Here is a 13,070-nt window from a genome sequence, read left to right on the forward strand (position 1 = left end):
GCGCCAGTGGATATTTCTGGGATATTTCCTTTTCAGTACAACCCGGTGTGCTCTTTAGTGATAGTGCTACAAGGACTAGGCAAAAACCCTTCAGTGCTACTGAAACAATCTTTTCCTACAGAAGTACTCTGAGGACTCAGAGGTGAAAAGGGCAAAGAAGAAACATGTGGTTCTCCTTGATTTCCTGTAGGGAAAGGAAAGGCAAAGCTTTCTGCTTTTAGTCTATCTTATTACCAGGGCAAATTACTTTTTGTTTGCAGTGGTGCTGGCAGGTCACAGCAGCTTCACTCGTCAGTGCATCCTCGTTAGTCCAGTTTCAACAGACCTGTACCATCACTAAGAGGGTAGAGAACCCCATAACAACGACCAGTGCTTGTGTGACAGATACCCCTTTGTAACTGGGGGATCAGTTCTGCACGGATCTCCGTGGAAGCATCCCTCTGCATCCAGAAGTTTCTGCCATCCCAGGTTTGAAAGACAACAATTTTCACACCATTCACACCAGGTAAACAGTTGTGAGCACCCGAGAAGCACTTCTGAATTAACCCCTCCCTTTCCCTCACCTCAGCATTAGTATGGCCTTTAAAAGTGCTGCCCCGATACATGGCACCCAAGGCAAGTGTAGGTTGCCTGTATTTAGGAGTATAAGGCAAATGGTCACTTGAGAGCCTAAAGCCCTTGCAGTACAGCATGTACTGTGTGCTGCCTTTTGGGGTAGAGCATACCAAATATGATGTATAGTCCAGTTTAACAACAGTCTACTTGTTTTTTTGTTTTAATTAATATGTCACAAAACCCCTTTCCAGACAGGGAAAATTTCACTGTGTACATCCTAAATCAGGGAAGTGCCATGGCTGAACTTTTTGCTTACAGGGCATTAAAAAAACAAGTTACTTTTTCTAATCATTACAGTAGGGTTTCTCTTCACAATATTATGTTTTATTGAAAACAGGTTATCATGACAAACTTATTTAAACTGGGAAGAAAACACAAGTTATTCAGACATCTCTAACCTTTCAGGTGACTGAAAACCGTAGTAAAACTCCTCAAATCATCTGACTGAATCAGCAAGATGCACATTCATAAAAATGCTAGTCCTCGGGTAAAACCCACAAAGTAAAAAACCTGAATTCTTGAATTCCCTAAGACACCTCCAGCAGCAGTGACTACTGCATGACATCTGGTGGCCACAAACCGGCGTAGCAAGAACACCGCTCTTGGAAAGTTGCAGTGTGTGCCACCTACAGCCGGTAAACCCGCATTTTATCAGTTTTCTTTCAAATTTTAACTGCCAAAATACCAGCTGCAATAGTTTTGCTCCAGTTACGCGTCTTGACACAGAAGAATCCAGCTTTGAAAGTCGCTCATCTGTGCCATGTACTATCTGGCACTGCTTCTCCTCGGAATTAATGATGTTCTCTCTCATGTGAAAAGTGCTGTCCTTCAGGCTCAGCTCCTCCCGTTGTAGGACATCTAAAAAGGGAGTGACCGAATTGCAGGAGGTGTTTAAAATGCAGAGATGAAACTCTGTCGTGCACCTGCACCCAGTGGGCCAGTAAAAAAAATGATCCAGAATGATGATCCGGCAGGCAAGAAACGTCCCCGGTGGCAGCACATACTCCTCACTCTCCTCTGCTCGGGGATTTTATACAATTTTACGTTGTATAAACTCTACTGCATAAAGAATAGGGGATGATAACTGAGTAAAAGGGACGAACTGAGAGCTCAAGTGGCTCGGGCGCCGTCAAAGCCCTCAGAAGAGCATTTAAACCTCTGCGCTTTCGGCACCAGGCTCCACCGACTCCTGGGCGCTGGCAGAACCGCGGTCTACCGGCTGAACAACGCCCCTGACGCCTCAGCACCGGGCTCAGCCCCAGCTGCGACCCCGCGACCCCCTCCCACTCTTCCGGCCCTACAGCTGCCAGACCGATTCCGCCCCACCGGCTGCTACCGCTGCCCCGACGACCCTCCCACCACCTCCGCCTCCTTCCCGCCCAGACGCCTCAACGCTACCACGACCCCCGTCCCCGTCCCGCCCCCGGTCTCCGCCTCGCTTCCGGCTTCCGGCGCTGGGCTGGGAGGGGAGGGGAAGGAGAGGGCGCCGCCGTTTGACCGACGGGAACCGGGCGGAAGCCGCGCGCCGCACAGCGCGTGCGCCCGGGGGGCGGGGCCGGGGGGCGTGGCCGTACCGGGGGCGGGGCCGCGCTTCAGTTCCTGCCTGGCGCGCCGCAGCCCCTTGCGCGGGCAGGTGGCGTGGGTCGCGACCCAGGTAACGGCGGTCTCCCCCTTCATCCACTCCTTCCCCCCCCTTCTCTGCTCCGCTCCCGGTCCTGCCCCTTCCTCCCCTCCCTCCGGCGGGGGTTGCCTGGGCTGGGTCTTCCTCCCGGGGAACGCCGCTCTCCCCGGCGGGCTGGGGCGGAGCCGCTGCGACCCGCCCCCCCCGGCCTTGCCGTTGCCCGGGAAGAGCACGCCGGGGGCCGCCGCTGTAGCGCTCCTCTTGGGTCCGGCCCCGTGCGGCAGAGCGACGCCGCGCCCTCCGCTGCCGATTCACCTCCGGCGGCTGACCGGGAGACCCCGCCGGGCCTGGCCAGACAGCTCCTGCGGGCTCCGGGGGCGGCTGCGGCCCCCAGCCTGCTGGCGGGCGTAGGGCCAGCGGGGCGGGCGGGGGTGGGCAGGGTGGGCGCCCCCGGGTCTCAGCGGGGTGGTGGGCGATGCTGCGGCCCGTCCTGGGCCCTCGGTAGCTCCTGGGGCCCCGCCGGGGAGAAACCTGCTCTCCCCGCTGCTGCTTGTCGGCGGACAGCGGCTCCGTTGGCTGCCCGGGGGTCTGGGGCCACTCGGCGGCGATAGAGCTGGGGCCTCGGGGTGATGGGAGCTGCGGGGTGGCTCTAAGGCAGCAATGAGGAAGGTCCCTTGGGCTCCGCAGTTAGGGAATGAGGCAGGCTTCGAAAAAGCTCATTTACTCGTAATCCACCCAGTGTTTGTAGTGGGGAAAGTGTAAACTCGGCTTTAACTCATCCCGTTTTTTCTACGAACTGATGAACTTAACAATTTTAGCGTCTCGGTGGCCACGTTGCTCGTGCTGGCAGGAGCATAGGGTGTTGGAGAACCTTTGACAAGGTGTATTATGTTTTCAGTCATGCTGAATTTGTTTCTTTCGGGGGTAGGGGGGCTACGGTTCTAGCTGAAGAAAGAAGCTGATGTACATGTTCTTCACTGTCCATTGGAAGAATGACAGATGACAAAGATGTACTTCGAGATGTGTGGTTTGGACGAATACCAACCTGTTTCACTCTGTATCAGGATGAGATAACTGAAAGGGAAGCTGAACCTTACTATGTGAGTATAACAAAGTTAGTCACAAGTAGTCCAATACCACGATAATGATTGTTTCCTTCGTTCTCATCATATTATAAAAAAAAATCAACACAACCCCTTTTTCTTATTCCTGGTACCTTTTGAAAGTAAGCTGTATGACCGTGATATGTGATTCATCTCTCATTCATTGGGTTCAAAACTTTAAGCTTGTGTCACCAGTGAAATAAATGTATCACAGATAACTAAGATCTCTCTCTCTATATATATGTATATATATATGAAAAGATCAACAAGTAGGCAACAGGAGGAGGCTCTAGCCTTACTTCTAGTGAGTTTCGTGGTCTTTGTATTTTACTTTACTACAGAAACAGCTTCAGTCAGACCTTTGTGCCATCTTAAACACCACGATGAGCAGTCACCTGTGTAACACAAACTCATAATAAATGCTGGCTGTAATATTTCTGCTCATGGGCTTTTTTTGCTAGTTTTCATTTCTTTAAGTTCTAGAAGCCATTAGAGACCTACCTCAGATGCAGGAAAAGCAGGTATAATGTCTTACAGTACCTGAACTGGATTGCAGACAAGGGTGATGGATATATTTGAGTTGCAAACTGGAAGAGACCCTCTATAATAATGTGATACTTACTTATAGTGTGCCCAGCAGTGTTCATCTTTTCAGCACCTGATAGATGTTTTATTGACAGAGAATGTTAGCTGATTGAGTAAAACTTAAATATAAAATGTAACAAGTATGTAGGAAGAAAATCTTGTACTGAGTTTTTACATTGAGTCTGAAATTCTCAAATTTTGTTGTATTCCATTCTACTTTTTTTGGAAAGATTACTGGTTATAAATATCTTTCTTCTGTGTTTAATAGCATCTGAGTGTCATCAGTTTCTGATTCATAAGTGTTTACTGGGCTTTTGAAACCTAAAAAGGCATTGATGTTTTTTGTTCAGTGATGATAGTGCTCATCTTTCTATGCTTTAGAGTGCAACAGGAGTGCTTTTACGTCATGCAGCTGATGTATTGCCAGCTGCATTTGAGTTTTATATGTGTCTATGTATATGATTAAAATTATATATATATATATAAATATATATATATAGTATAAGAGTTACATGAAAGGCATGAGTTAAAGTATAGTGACATGCAGTTTTGATCTGTTTAACATCAGCATGGCAATCCTGAAACTGCATTTATCTTCGTAGTGTGGCCAAATTTATAAGACAAGGAGATAGTGGTAAGCTGGTAGGTTTTCTTTTTACTCTGCTTAAAGCGTGCACAGAAATTCTTATGGCTCAGTTCTCTGTCTGCAAAATCTGGTTGTTCACTGGAGCTAATAATATAGCTTTGCTTCTCTAAGGAACCAAGGGTTTATAATAGTAAAAGGTAGTATAACAATTGAGGCTTCAAATCATGGGTTAGTTTCAGGGTGCATTTACAATGACATTTTTGTTCAGATCTGGAGTGCATTTTTTAAGTCCACTTACTGTGCCCAGGTTTGCATCACACAACAGTCCTAGAGCCCACTGGCTGAATCATTTGCATGTGAAGCTGAAGCAGAAGATGTGCTTCAGCTACTAATGGGAATTTAGTGTATGGGATCATTAAAGTGAAAAACATCAGAACCCTCAAAAGCAAAGTAGAAAAGTGTATGTAGTAAATGCTCCCAGCCCTTGACACAAACTGTTCAGTTTGGTCATGTCTCCTCTTATCACACCTCAGTACTTGTTAATACAGATATACACTCTGTATTCTAAACTCTCTTAAATAAATGGTAGAGCTGCACTGGGAGGAACAGGTCACAAACAAATGCTTGGCTTTCTGTCATGTATTCTGACTACTCTGAGGGAGTTTGTTAGCTTTTTGTTTTTTATAGAGAGGGGAAGAAACCTTACACAACTGGTCGCTGGAGGGAAAGGCACCCAACTTCACTTAACTTTTCAGGAATCCTTCCTTGGTCTTGACATGTAAAAGCAATTCATCCTACTGACTTCTTTAGACTTCTCTTGGATCTTCTTTTACGTCTTGCCCTTTCTAGTATACAAGATGGATGTGGCTCCTTCTGAGAAAACAAAGCTCATCTGAAAGTGGGGCTTTTCATTCAGGTGTCTTTGTTGCACAGCATGGTGAGTGGCAAGCATTATACTCATCTGCCATTGATCAGCAGGCAGCACCTCAGAGGCAGCTGCCAAACAACTTAAAAAGAACTGGTATTCTCTTCTTTTTAATTCCTTATGTGTTATACACTTTTCTACTAGATATCTTCTATCGTACACTACTTAAATTGGTAACTGTTGAATCTACGCTAAATATGTGGTCAACCTATTAATTAAAAACTTCTATACTACCTTATCTGCATATTTGCTGAAGCAGTACCATGTCATGTAATTTATGATGAGTGTTTTGCCTTTTAGTGTATTATGTAGTAATTTATCAACCTGGCATTCAGGTTGTAATTGTTATGTTACTTGCATTGTGGTTGATTTTCAGTAGTATTGTTCTAAGCTTTAGCACAGATTCTGCTGATACAAGATTACTTGCCAAAAAAAAAAAAAAAAAAAAAAAAAATTCAGTTGAGCAAGTCTGACCTAGCAGAATGATCTTACCTTAGATTAGCGTGTCTTTCTTATCACTGAATCATGGCCAGTCATTCCTAGAAGTATTAATGTAGGGTGATCAAAGGGTTGGCTTTCACAGACTGGTGTTAGGAGTCAGTAGCAGAAGTGTTTGTGGGAGAGGTGTCATTCTGGTGGCCATGGTTTTGCAAAAAGAAAGGCTTCTCCCCACATGGCTGAAGTGTTGGAGAAGCTCCTGAGTGTCTAGAAGGTAAACTGCTGTTTGATTTTGGAGTAAAAATGTTTTGTGTCAACTGGTGTCTTTCATGGAGTACAGACAACTGATGGAAAAGGAATATTAAAAGGGGTAACAAAATGAAAATGTCTTTATGCTTTTAAATGTCTTTCTTGAGATTTACAAGAATACCAAATCTATTAAAGACTTAAAGCTAGAAAAGTGATATAATTAGGAAAAAAAAAAGTTCAGTGGGTGCAGCAAATGGTCACCATCTTTGAAAAATAGGCAGTTCTTGTTAAGCGTATTAATTGTTGGGTTTTGTACTCCAGGAAGGGTTTTATAACAGCCCAAGTGGGTCCCATATCAGAATATACCAACATTAATTAAACTGCAAATACCACAGAGAAATAATATGGAATTATTACCAGAAGTATTTGGGTTTGATTGACATAGCCTGGACTGTATTGTTTCAAGAGCAATCAGTGTAGATATGTGGAATTTGGCTAATAAAAGGAAAGATTTATTGCTACCCAAATCAGTGGGGTACCAAATGTTTCTCACAAGTGTGTGGACATGACTTGTATGAATTTAAAAGATTGTAAGTTTTAAAACCAAAGCCTGTGTTTAAGTACCTTGCTGAATTAGACTTCTGTGAGAGAAGGTAGAAAAAATATGATGATGGTAATGACATCAGCAGATGGAAAAAGTAAACCAAATGGTACATAAAAGGTCAAGTGTTAACTGACTTGGTGACTGTGATAGTGGCGACTCTTGGTCTTTTGACGTTTTATGTAAGCCTGTAGTTGTTCCACAGATGTATGCAGATTAGTAATGTAATGCAACATTATCTATAAACCAAATCCATTCTCTTTCATAAGAACTTAATCTTGATTTGCTTTGCATACTTCTTTGTGAATCTGATATTTATAAATAAATTCTAATATTGTGGCCAAAATATTACCTAGTTTATTTATCGATGTGCGGTGTAATTGTTGGAGAGATGCTGGAAGACTGTTGCAGCAGGTAACAAGTTTTCTATCAGGGAAAATATATCCTTACATGGCTTGGGATGGTCTGTACCACAGACGTTTTCTTAAGACCTTCCTTGCAATATCCATGTACTATAAATATTAAATATAAATATATAAATATATATATTATATAAATATAATATTAAATATAAATATTAAGATGGCACAATAGTTATGAGGAACACTGGAAAAAAAATGTTTCACTTTCTCTAAATATGCAAAAATTAATTTATTTCTCTTTATTCTGTAGGCCCGTCTATTGTATTAATAATTAGGAATAACTTCACAGGATGAGTGCAGTTGATTTGAAATGTCTGCTCCAAAGCTAGATGTTGTTTTGCAGGAAGGTTAATCTCTTCTCATTGGGTACTGAAAGACATGATTTCCTTTTCTTAAAAAAGGAAGTATGTGCAAATAAAGATAACGTGGCATTCTTACTTTGAATACTGTGTAACCTTACATGTGGAAAAAAAAGATAATGTACAACTAGCTGTAAGAAGGTGTCTTGATTTAACTAATAAAATATTGACAGCTTTATTTCTGATTTTAGTAGCTGGCCAAAGGTTCAGCAGTGGAAGGATCATAGGAGCCTTGATTAATGTGTTGCATTGGCATAACCCTTGTAAAGACGGTGGAAATTGCCAGATACTGGAAATACCAAATACACTTGGAAAGGGAACCCTTAAGCAGCAGCTTCACTCTTTGACCTGCTTAAAAACAGAATAGCAGCAATTGAATTCCACTCCTCTCCCTCCCACCAAATTGAAGCAATCAATAGCTTTTTCTTTTTGTAAACTATTTTTGTTTGTATTAGTGTATTGGATAGTGCTACTCTGCAGCTTCTGGGCTATTTTATAGCCTTTCATTGATCATTAAGAAGTAAACTGTCTAAAAGGCATTTTACCTTAAAAGACAGGAGGGAAAGAACTCTGCCAGTCTTTTGGTTATGAAAATGCATACTTGTTACAGATATTTATTGAGCTAGCAAATTTTATATGTACTTACTGCTTCTGTATTTTTTTTCTTTCAGTTGCTTTTGCCAAGAATAAGCTACTTGACACTGGTAACAGACAAAGTGAAGAAACACTTTCAGAAAGTTATGAGACAAGAGGAAGTTAGTGAAATATGGTTTGAATATGAAGGTACACCACTGAAATGGTGAGTTTATTTAACCCTGTAGATTTTCTTCATTTGTCATGTAAATAGTTACCAGGTTCAGCACAGTGTCAGTGCTTTTCCTAAAGTAGTCACTCATTTCAATGGTGGCAAAAGAGGAGTGTAAGAAAAGCATGCTTTTTTGGAAAAAGAGGAGGTGGTTTAATATTGGAGATATTTTTAATTATCGTGTATATAATTACTATCTTTATAAGGCAGAGGTTCCGCTGCACCTGTCTTTTTTTTCTAGTTACTGTAGTACTGTATTTCTGGCTCTAGTGTTTCTTGCAGTAGAATCACCCCATAAATCTTTTAACTTATTCTACCTTCTTAATATATGCATAACACAGATAGGAAGTGTTATTTCTAGAGCCTAATGCAAATAGGATATATGCTTAAAGATAACAAAACATGCATAACCTGTGATTTTCGCTGATGTGGTAAGTGCTTCCACTGTAAAACAGAAAATCTAATAGTGATACACAGGCTCTTGTTGAATTTAATTAGTTCAGCTTTTTAAAAATAGAATCAAGAGCAATTAGTTCTATTCTGTCATAGGATCTACTAAAAAATCTTTTCCTTTTTTTTTTTCCTGAGAGGCTGAGGAATCCGACTACTGTTTTTTTGTTTACTTAGTTTTCATTAATACTGTAGGTCAGATTTTGTTTCCTTATATTTCTGCCATGAAAAAATTTAAACAAAACGTTGAGAGCTGCAGTGTTTGCTAAACAGATAGTAGAAGCTGTCCAGAAAGTATTTAGTTTTTTGAGTGCTGAAGAGATTTTGTACGTCTGTTTCCTATGGCATAATAGGGAGGAAAACCACCAATGACTGTTTTAGCAGGATTGCAACGTGATGAGCAAGCATCATGTTGTGGGGTCCCTTTAGACTTGCTAATGCAGTAGATCCCTTCTAGTCTTTTGTTTCTTTGGGACCTTGAAAATATGTAAATAGAAAAGTATAAGCTAGCTTTTTTCGCATTTCCAAAACTGGCTGGAAAAACCATCTTCAGACATGTATTTAAATTCTCTGGAATGTAACAATGGCTGGTTTCTTTGTGTGCTATAGTGACCTTGAATCATGGATACAGTCTAAATCAACAGTGAAGTATCACATTTGTCCCAGTGTGTTCATAATCTTAGATAGTGGCAGAAAAACTTAAAAGCTTTCACTGAAGTTGTAAGAAAGAAAGGAAAGAAAGGCTTTTTACTTCAAACAAAAATAGATCTGTATTTTCTATAAGTTTTCAAATATGATGTTTAAACTGGAAGTAAAAAAATAATTATAGAATATAGTATAGAGTAAAAATATAAATTATAATTGTAAAATTAAGTGAAGAGTTAGTATACTGAACACTGAAATGAAAATGAATAAAAAACTCTAAGGATATTCTGTTCAGGATGCTGGGATGCTTCCTTGGAGTTTCCAGCTTCTTGTCTACCATCAAGGCACAAACTGCAGGTGTAGAAGGAGTCTGCCTTCTCCTACTAGAGGCTGCAAGACTCCTGTCTTCCCCATCTTGTGAGACTCCATTCACCACTCCAGTGACTGCTGATATTCTTTCTCTGCAACTGGGAGTCAAGGCTCTTGTCTCTGTAAGGTCTTGGTGAAGATGTCATCAATCTCTTACCTTCCTTGATGCTGTGCAGCCTACTGACCTCTTGTAGCTCCTTGACTTCGTGACATAGCTCCTTCCCTAACACACACAACATCTTGGCAAGGACACTGCCTCTGCTTGCCCCATCCCTCAAGGGAAGTCCCAGGCTCTCCTGGCAGCTTGAGTCCTGAAGAGCTGCATCCTCTCTTGGGGTCCCTGCCAGAGTGAAGGCCTCTGGTATGCCAGGAATGGTTTCTTCCACAGATGCTGAGGGATTACACCCTCTAGGTTGTTAAAAGTGCTATTTCAGAGCACTTGCACAATGGCTTTCAGAAGAGTTTTTGTTCCTCTTCTGTGGATTGTGCTCTAGCCCTGGTGGTTTCATAGGTCTGCCTCTAGTGCAACCTGGATGGATGCTTGACCCTTGCTAATCAGGAATCAGTGAAAGACAAAAGATCAAAGCAGCATTTGACCAGGAGTAGCTATTGTATTGTTTGAAAATAGTAGTTTGCTTAAAAAGTCTAAGAAAAAGTTACTTCTTACTGAATACTAAAGGAAAAGGTAAGACTATTTTCCAGTGCAGCCAAGATGTTCCTCAGTGAGACATTTATTCATAGAAATGCCTAAACACCAGATTTTGGCTACTTGTTACCCCAGACAGTTCTTGAGTTAGGATTTTGTTTTGTCCTGTATTTAGGAGTTTGTTTGACATATCCTAGTAATACGGTAAATGATCCTGGTCTGAAAACAACCTACCAACTTAGGCTGACACTTTCTATCCTGGGTTCAGGAAGAAATTGTTACAAAAGTAGTAAATTTTCCTTGCTGACTGTCTGTTGCTTTAGAAAGGATTTTAAGTGCCTAATGTGGTGTTCCCTGTGACTTCTTTCAGACATTGAACCCCACTTCTGTGTAATAATAAAAGCAGTAATAAATTGGCAATGGCTGGCAATAAAGGTGCTGTTACACTTGTATAAATTCAAGACTAATGATTAATCTAGCAGTTTGTGAAAAATGGTGTGGCCTCTTAGACATTTTCTTTGATATTGTTCCCATTATTGCCTTTGAGAAAGTTCTGCATGGTCTTCCTGTCCTTGGTTTTCATTCTACTTTTCATTCTTGTTAAGACTGGTTTGATTTCAACCATTATTTGATTTCAGCCCATGATTTTTTTCAAAGGATACCTTTCTGGACTGAATGTTCCCCTTGGCTGTTTCTTGGTTTGTGTTTTCTTTTTTTGGGGAACAAATCTTTAGAGGCTCTCTTGGGGTTTTTGAGTTAGTTTTTTTGTTTGTTTTTTTTTTTTTTAATTGTCTTATTACTGGAGTCTAGAGAGCATTTGTGTATTTCTTCAGCTTGTTTTTCAAACAGAAGTTCAGAAACAGCATTGCAGCAGTACCACTGGAAGCAAGATCTTTCATGAGAGAATATTGTCTCGTAGTGCAAAGTATGAGTCCACTCTTAAGAATGGACTGAGGGCATGTTCAGGTTTTTTTATTTTATTACATGTACAGATTGACAAGTCCTTGGCTTATTTCTGGTGCTTCCCTTGTTTCTTAACAAGGACAGAGAATTCAGATTTTCTTATGAAGGAAGTACAGAGCACAGCTTTACTAGTGTTTTCATGGAGTGCTATTTTCTCCAGACTCTTAAAAAATCTTGGACTATTTCTCAAAAGTAAGTGAAACACATCATTATATACAGGCTGTGTTTAGGCTTCTATTGGCTTGACATTAAATGGTAGTGTAAAAGAACTGGAATTTAAAGCAGGACATGTCTTAGATCTCCGTTTTGTTTCACTTCTTTTGTGAACTTTACTCTCAGTGGAAGGCTGCACTTCTGAATAGGGAACGATTTCGTTCATGGTCTATTGTCTTCATTAATTTCATGTGTTCTTCTAGGGAACAGAACTAGCTATCTGTTTTGTTGTATAAATTGAAAGTAACTGAGAGTCTGTTTATGGTCATCTGATTATCAAAATAAATTTGATTTTTATTACTTAGCCTAGTGAGAAAAGTACTTCAACGGGGATTCAGCAGAGTTCCATGAAAAAGTGGTTAAGATACGATTGGCAGTTTGCATTAAAAAGTCTTAGTGGATAAACTTGAGCATTCCCAGTGAATCAGTGTGAATCTGGATTTGCATTATGTATGTTCTTTAGTTCCCTTGTCTGAAGAACACAGATCTCGATATTTTCTTGATACCTCCCCCTCTTCTTCCTTTTCAGAAGCTACAAATGCAATATGGAAGTTAAAGAATTGTAGTATGGTTCTAGTTTATTTTACTGTTGTGAAGTGACTTTGTCTTAGCTTCGGTGTTAGCTCACCCATAGAGGGTGCTAATGCACTGTTGTGTGAGAGTTTGGCAGGTCAGGAAATTGGCTTGGCACAGGTGCTTTTAGTGCAGTGCTCTCCGTTGTTGCTCTCTGAACTTTCAAAACTTATGTACGTGCTTGTCTCTGCGTCCTGATGCAAGTCCCATTTAGTTCGGTGTAACCACTGACTGTACAGTTAAGAGTGTGCTTATGTCTTTGTAGGATGAAAAGCTAGTAAGGCTTTTAACTTAAGATTTGAAAGATACGAGTGGAGTTTGGTATGCTGTATGCAATTAAAAGAAAAAAAAAGGTTTATCAAAAAACTTGCCAATGTCTGCTTGTGAGAAAATTGTAGAAATTAGAGTGCCTGTGGAAGTTTTGTGTATGTGATGTGTATTTCTTACATAGCTTGAAGATGTATCTTCTAAGGAATTTAAAAGAGACTGAGCTGTAAGACAGAAGTATTTGGGGGAAGCAGCTTCTTTTGGTAACTCCTTTAATCTAGAATGCCACTGAAATACAAAACTGCAATGAATCTTTTTTCCTTCCCATCCATTCCTCCTAATTTGATAGTAAATGTATAGAGTTCATCTTTAGCCCTTTAACAGATGTGTCATTTTCTCACTTATTTTCCACAATGGCAGGTGGGAGAGGGAAGAGGGCCAAGAGGTTATAAACTCATGGTGTTTAAATATCTGAAAGCATGTATACTTTTTGGTTAGGACCAGGTATTCCTACCATTATCAAGTTTTTTAACTGAAAATTTTGTTTTGAAGGATTTCCCAGACCATCTGTAGGCCACTTATGCTGTTGCAGAACTAGCAGTGTTTTGTGGGCACAGCTTGGAGACCAGTGGGTT

At 41.1% G+C, this 13,070-nt stretch overlaps 1 protein-coding gene across 4 annotated transcripts in view; it reads left to right on the forward strand.

Moving 5' to 3' along the window:
- Positions 1-2,154: 2,154 nt before the first annotated feature.
- ATG5 (autophagy related 5) overlaps positions 2,155-13,070 on the forward strand; it is a 65,825-nt gene continuing 54,909 nt past the window's right edge. For 2 of the 4 annotated variants that reach the window (XM_071741231.1, XM_071741233.1), the window contains exons 1-3: positions 2,155-2,269; positions 3,165-3,336; positions 8,176-8,303. In XM_071741231.1, coding sequence (XP_071597332.1) covers positions 3,229-3,336; positions 8,176-8,303 — 236 coding nt within the window. In that variant the 5' untranslated portion in view covers positions 2,155-2,269; positions 3,165-3,228. Of the gene's footprint in view, positions 2,270-3,164; positions 3,337-8,175; positions 8,304-13,070 lie in introns of those variants that run through there. The other 2 variants (XM_071741232.1, XM_071741234.1) reach the window with 2 other exon arrangements.

The sequence above is a fragment of the Heliangelus exortis genome, chromosome 3 (assembly GCF_036169615.1).
Source record: "Heliangelus exortis chromosome 3, bHelExo1.hap1, whole genome shotgun sequence".
Lineage (NCBI taxonomy): Eukaryota > Metazoa > Chordata > Aves > Apodiformes > Trochilidae > Heliangelus > Heliangelus exortis.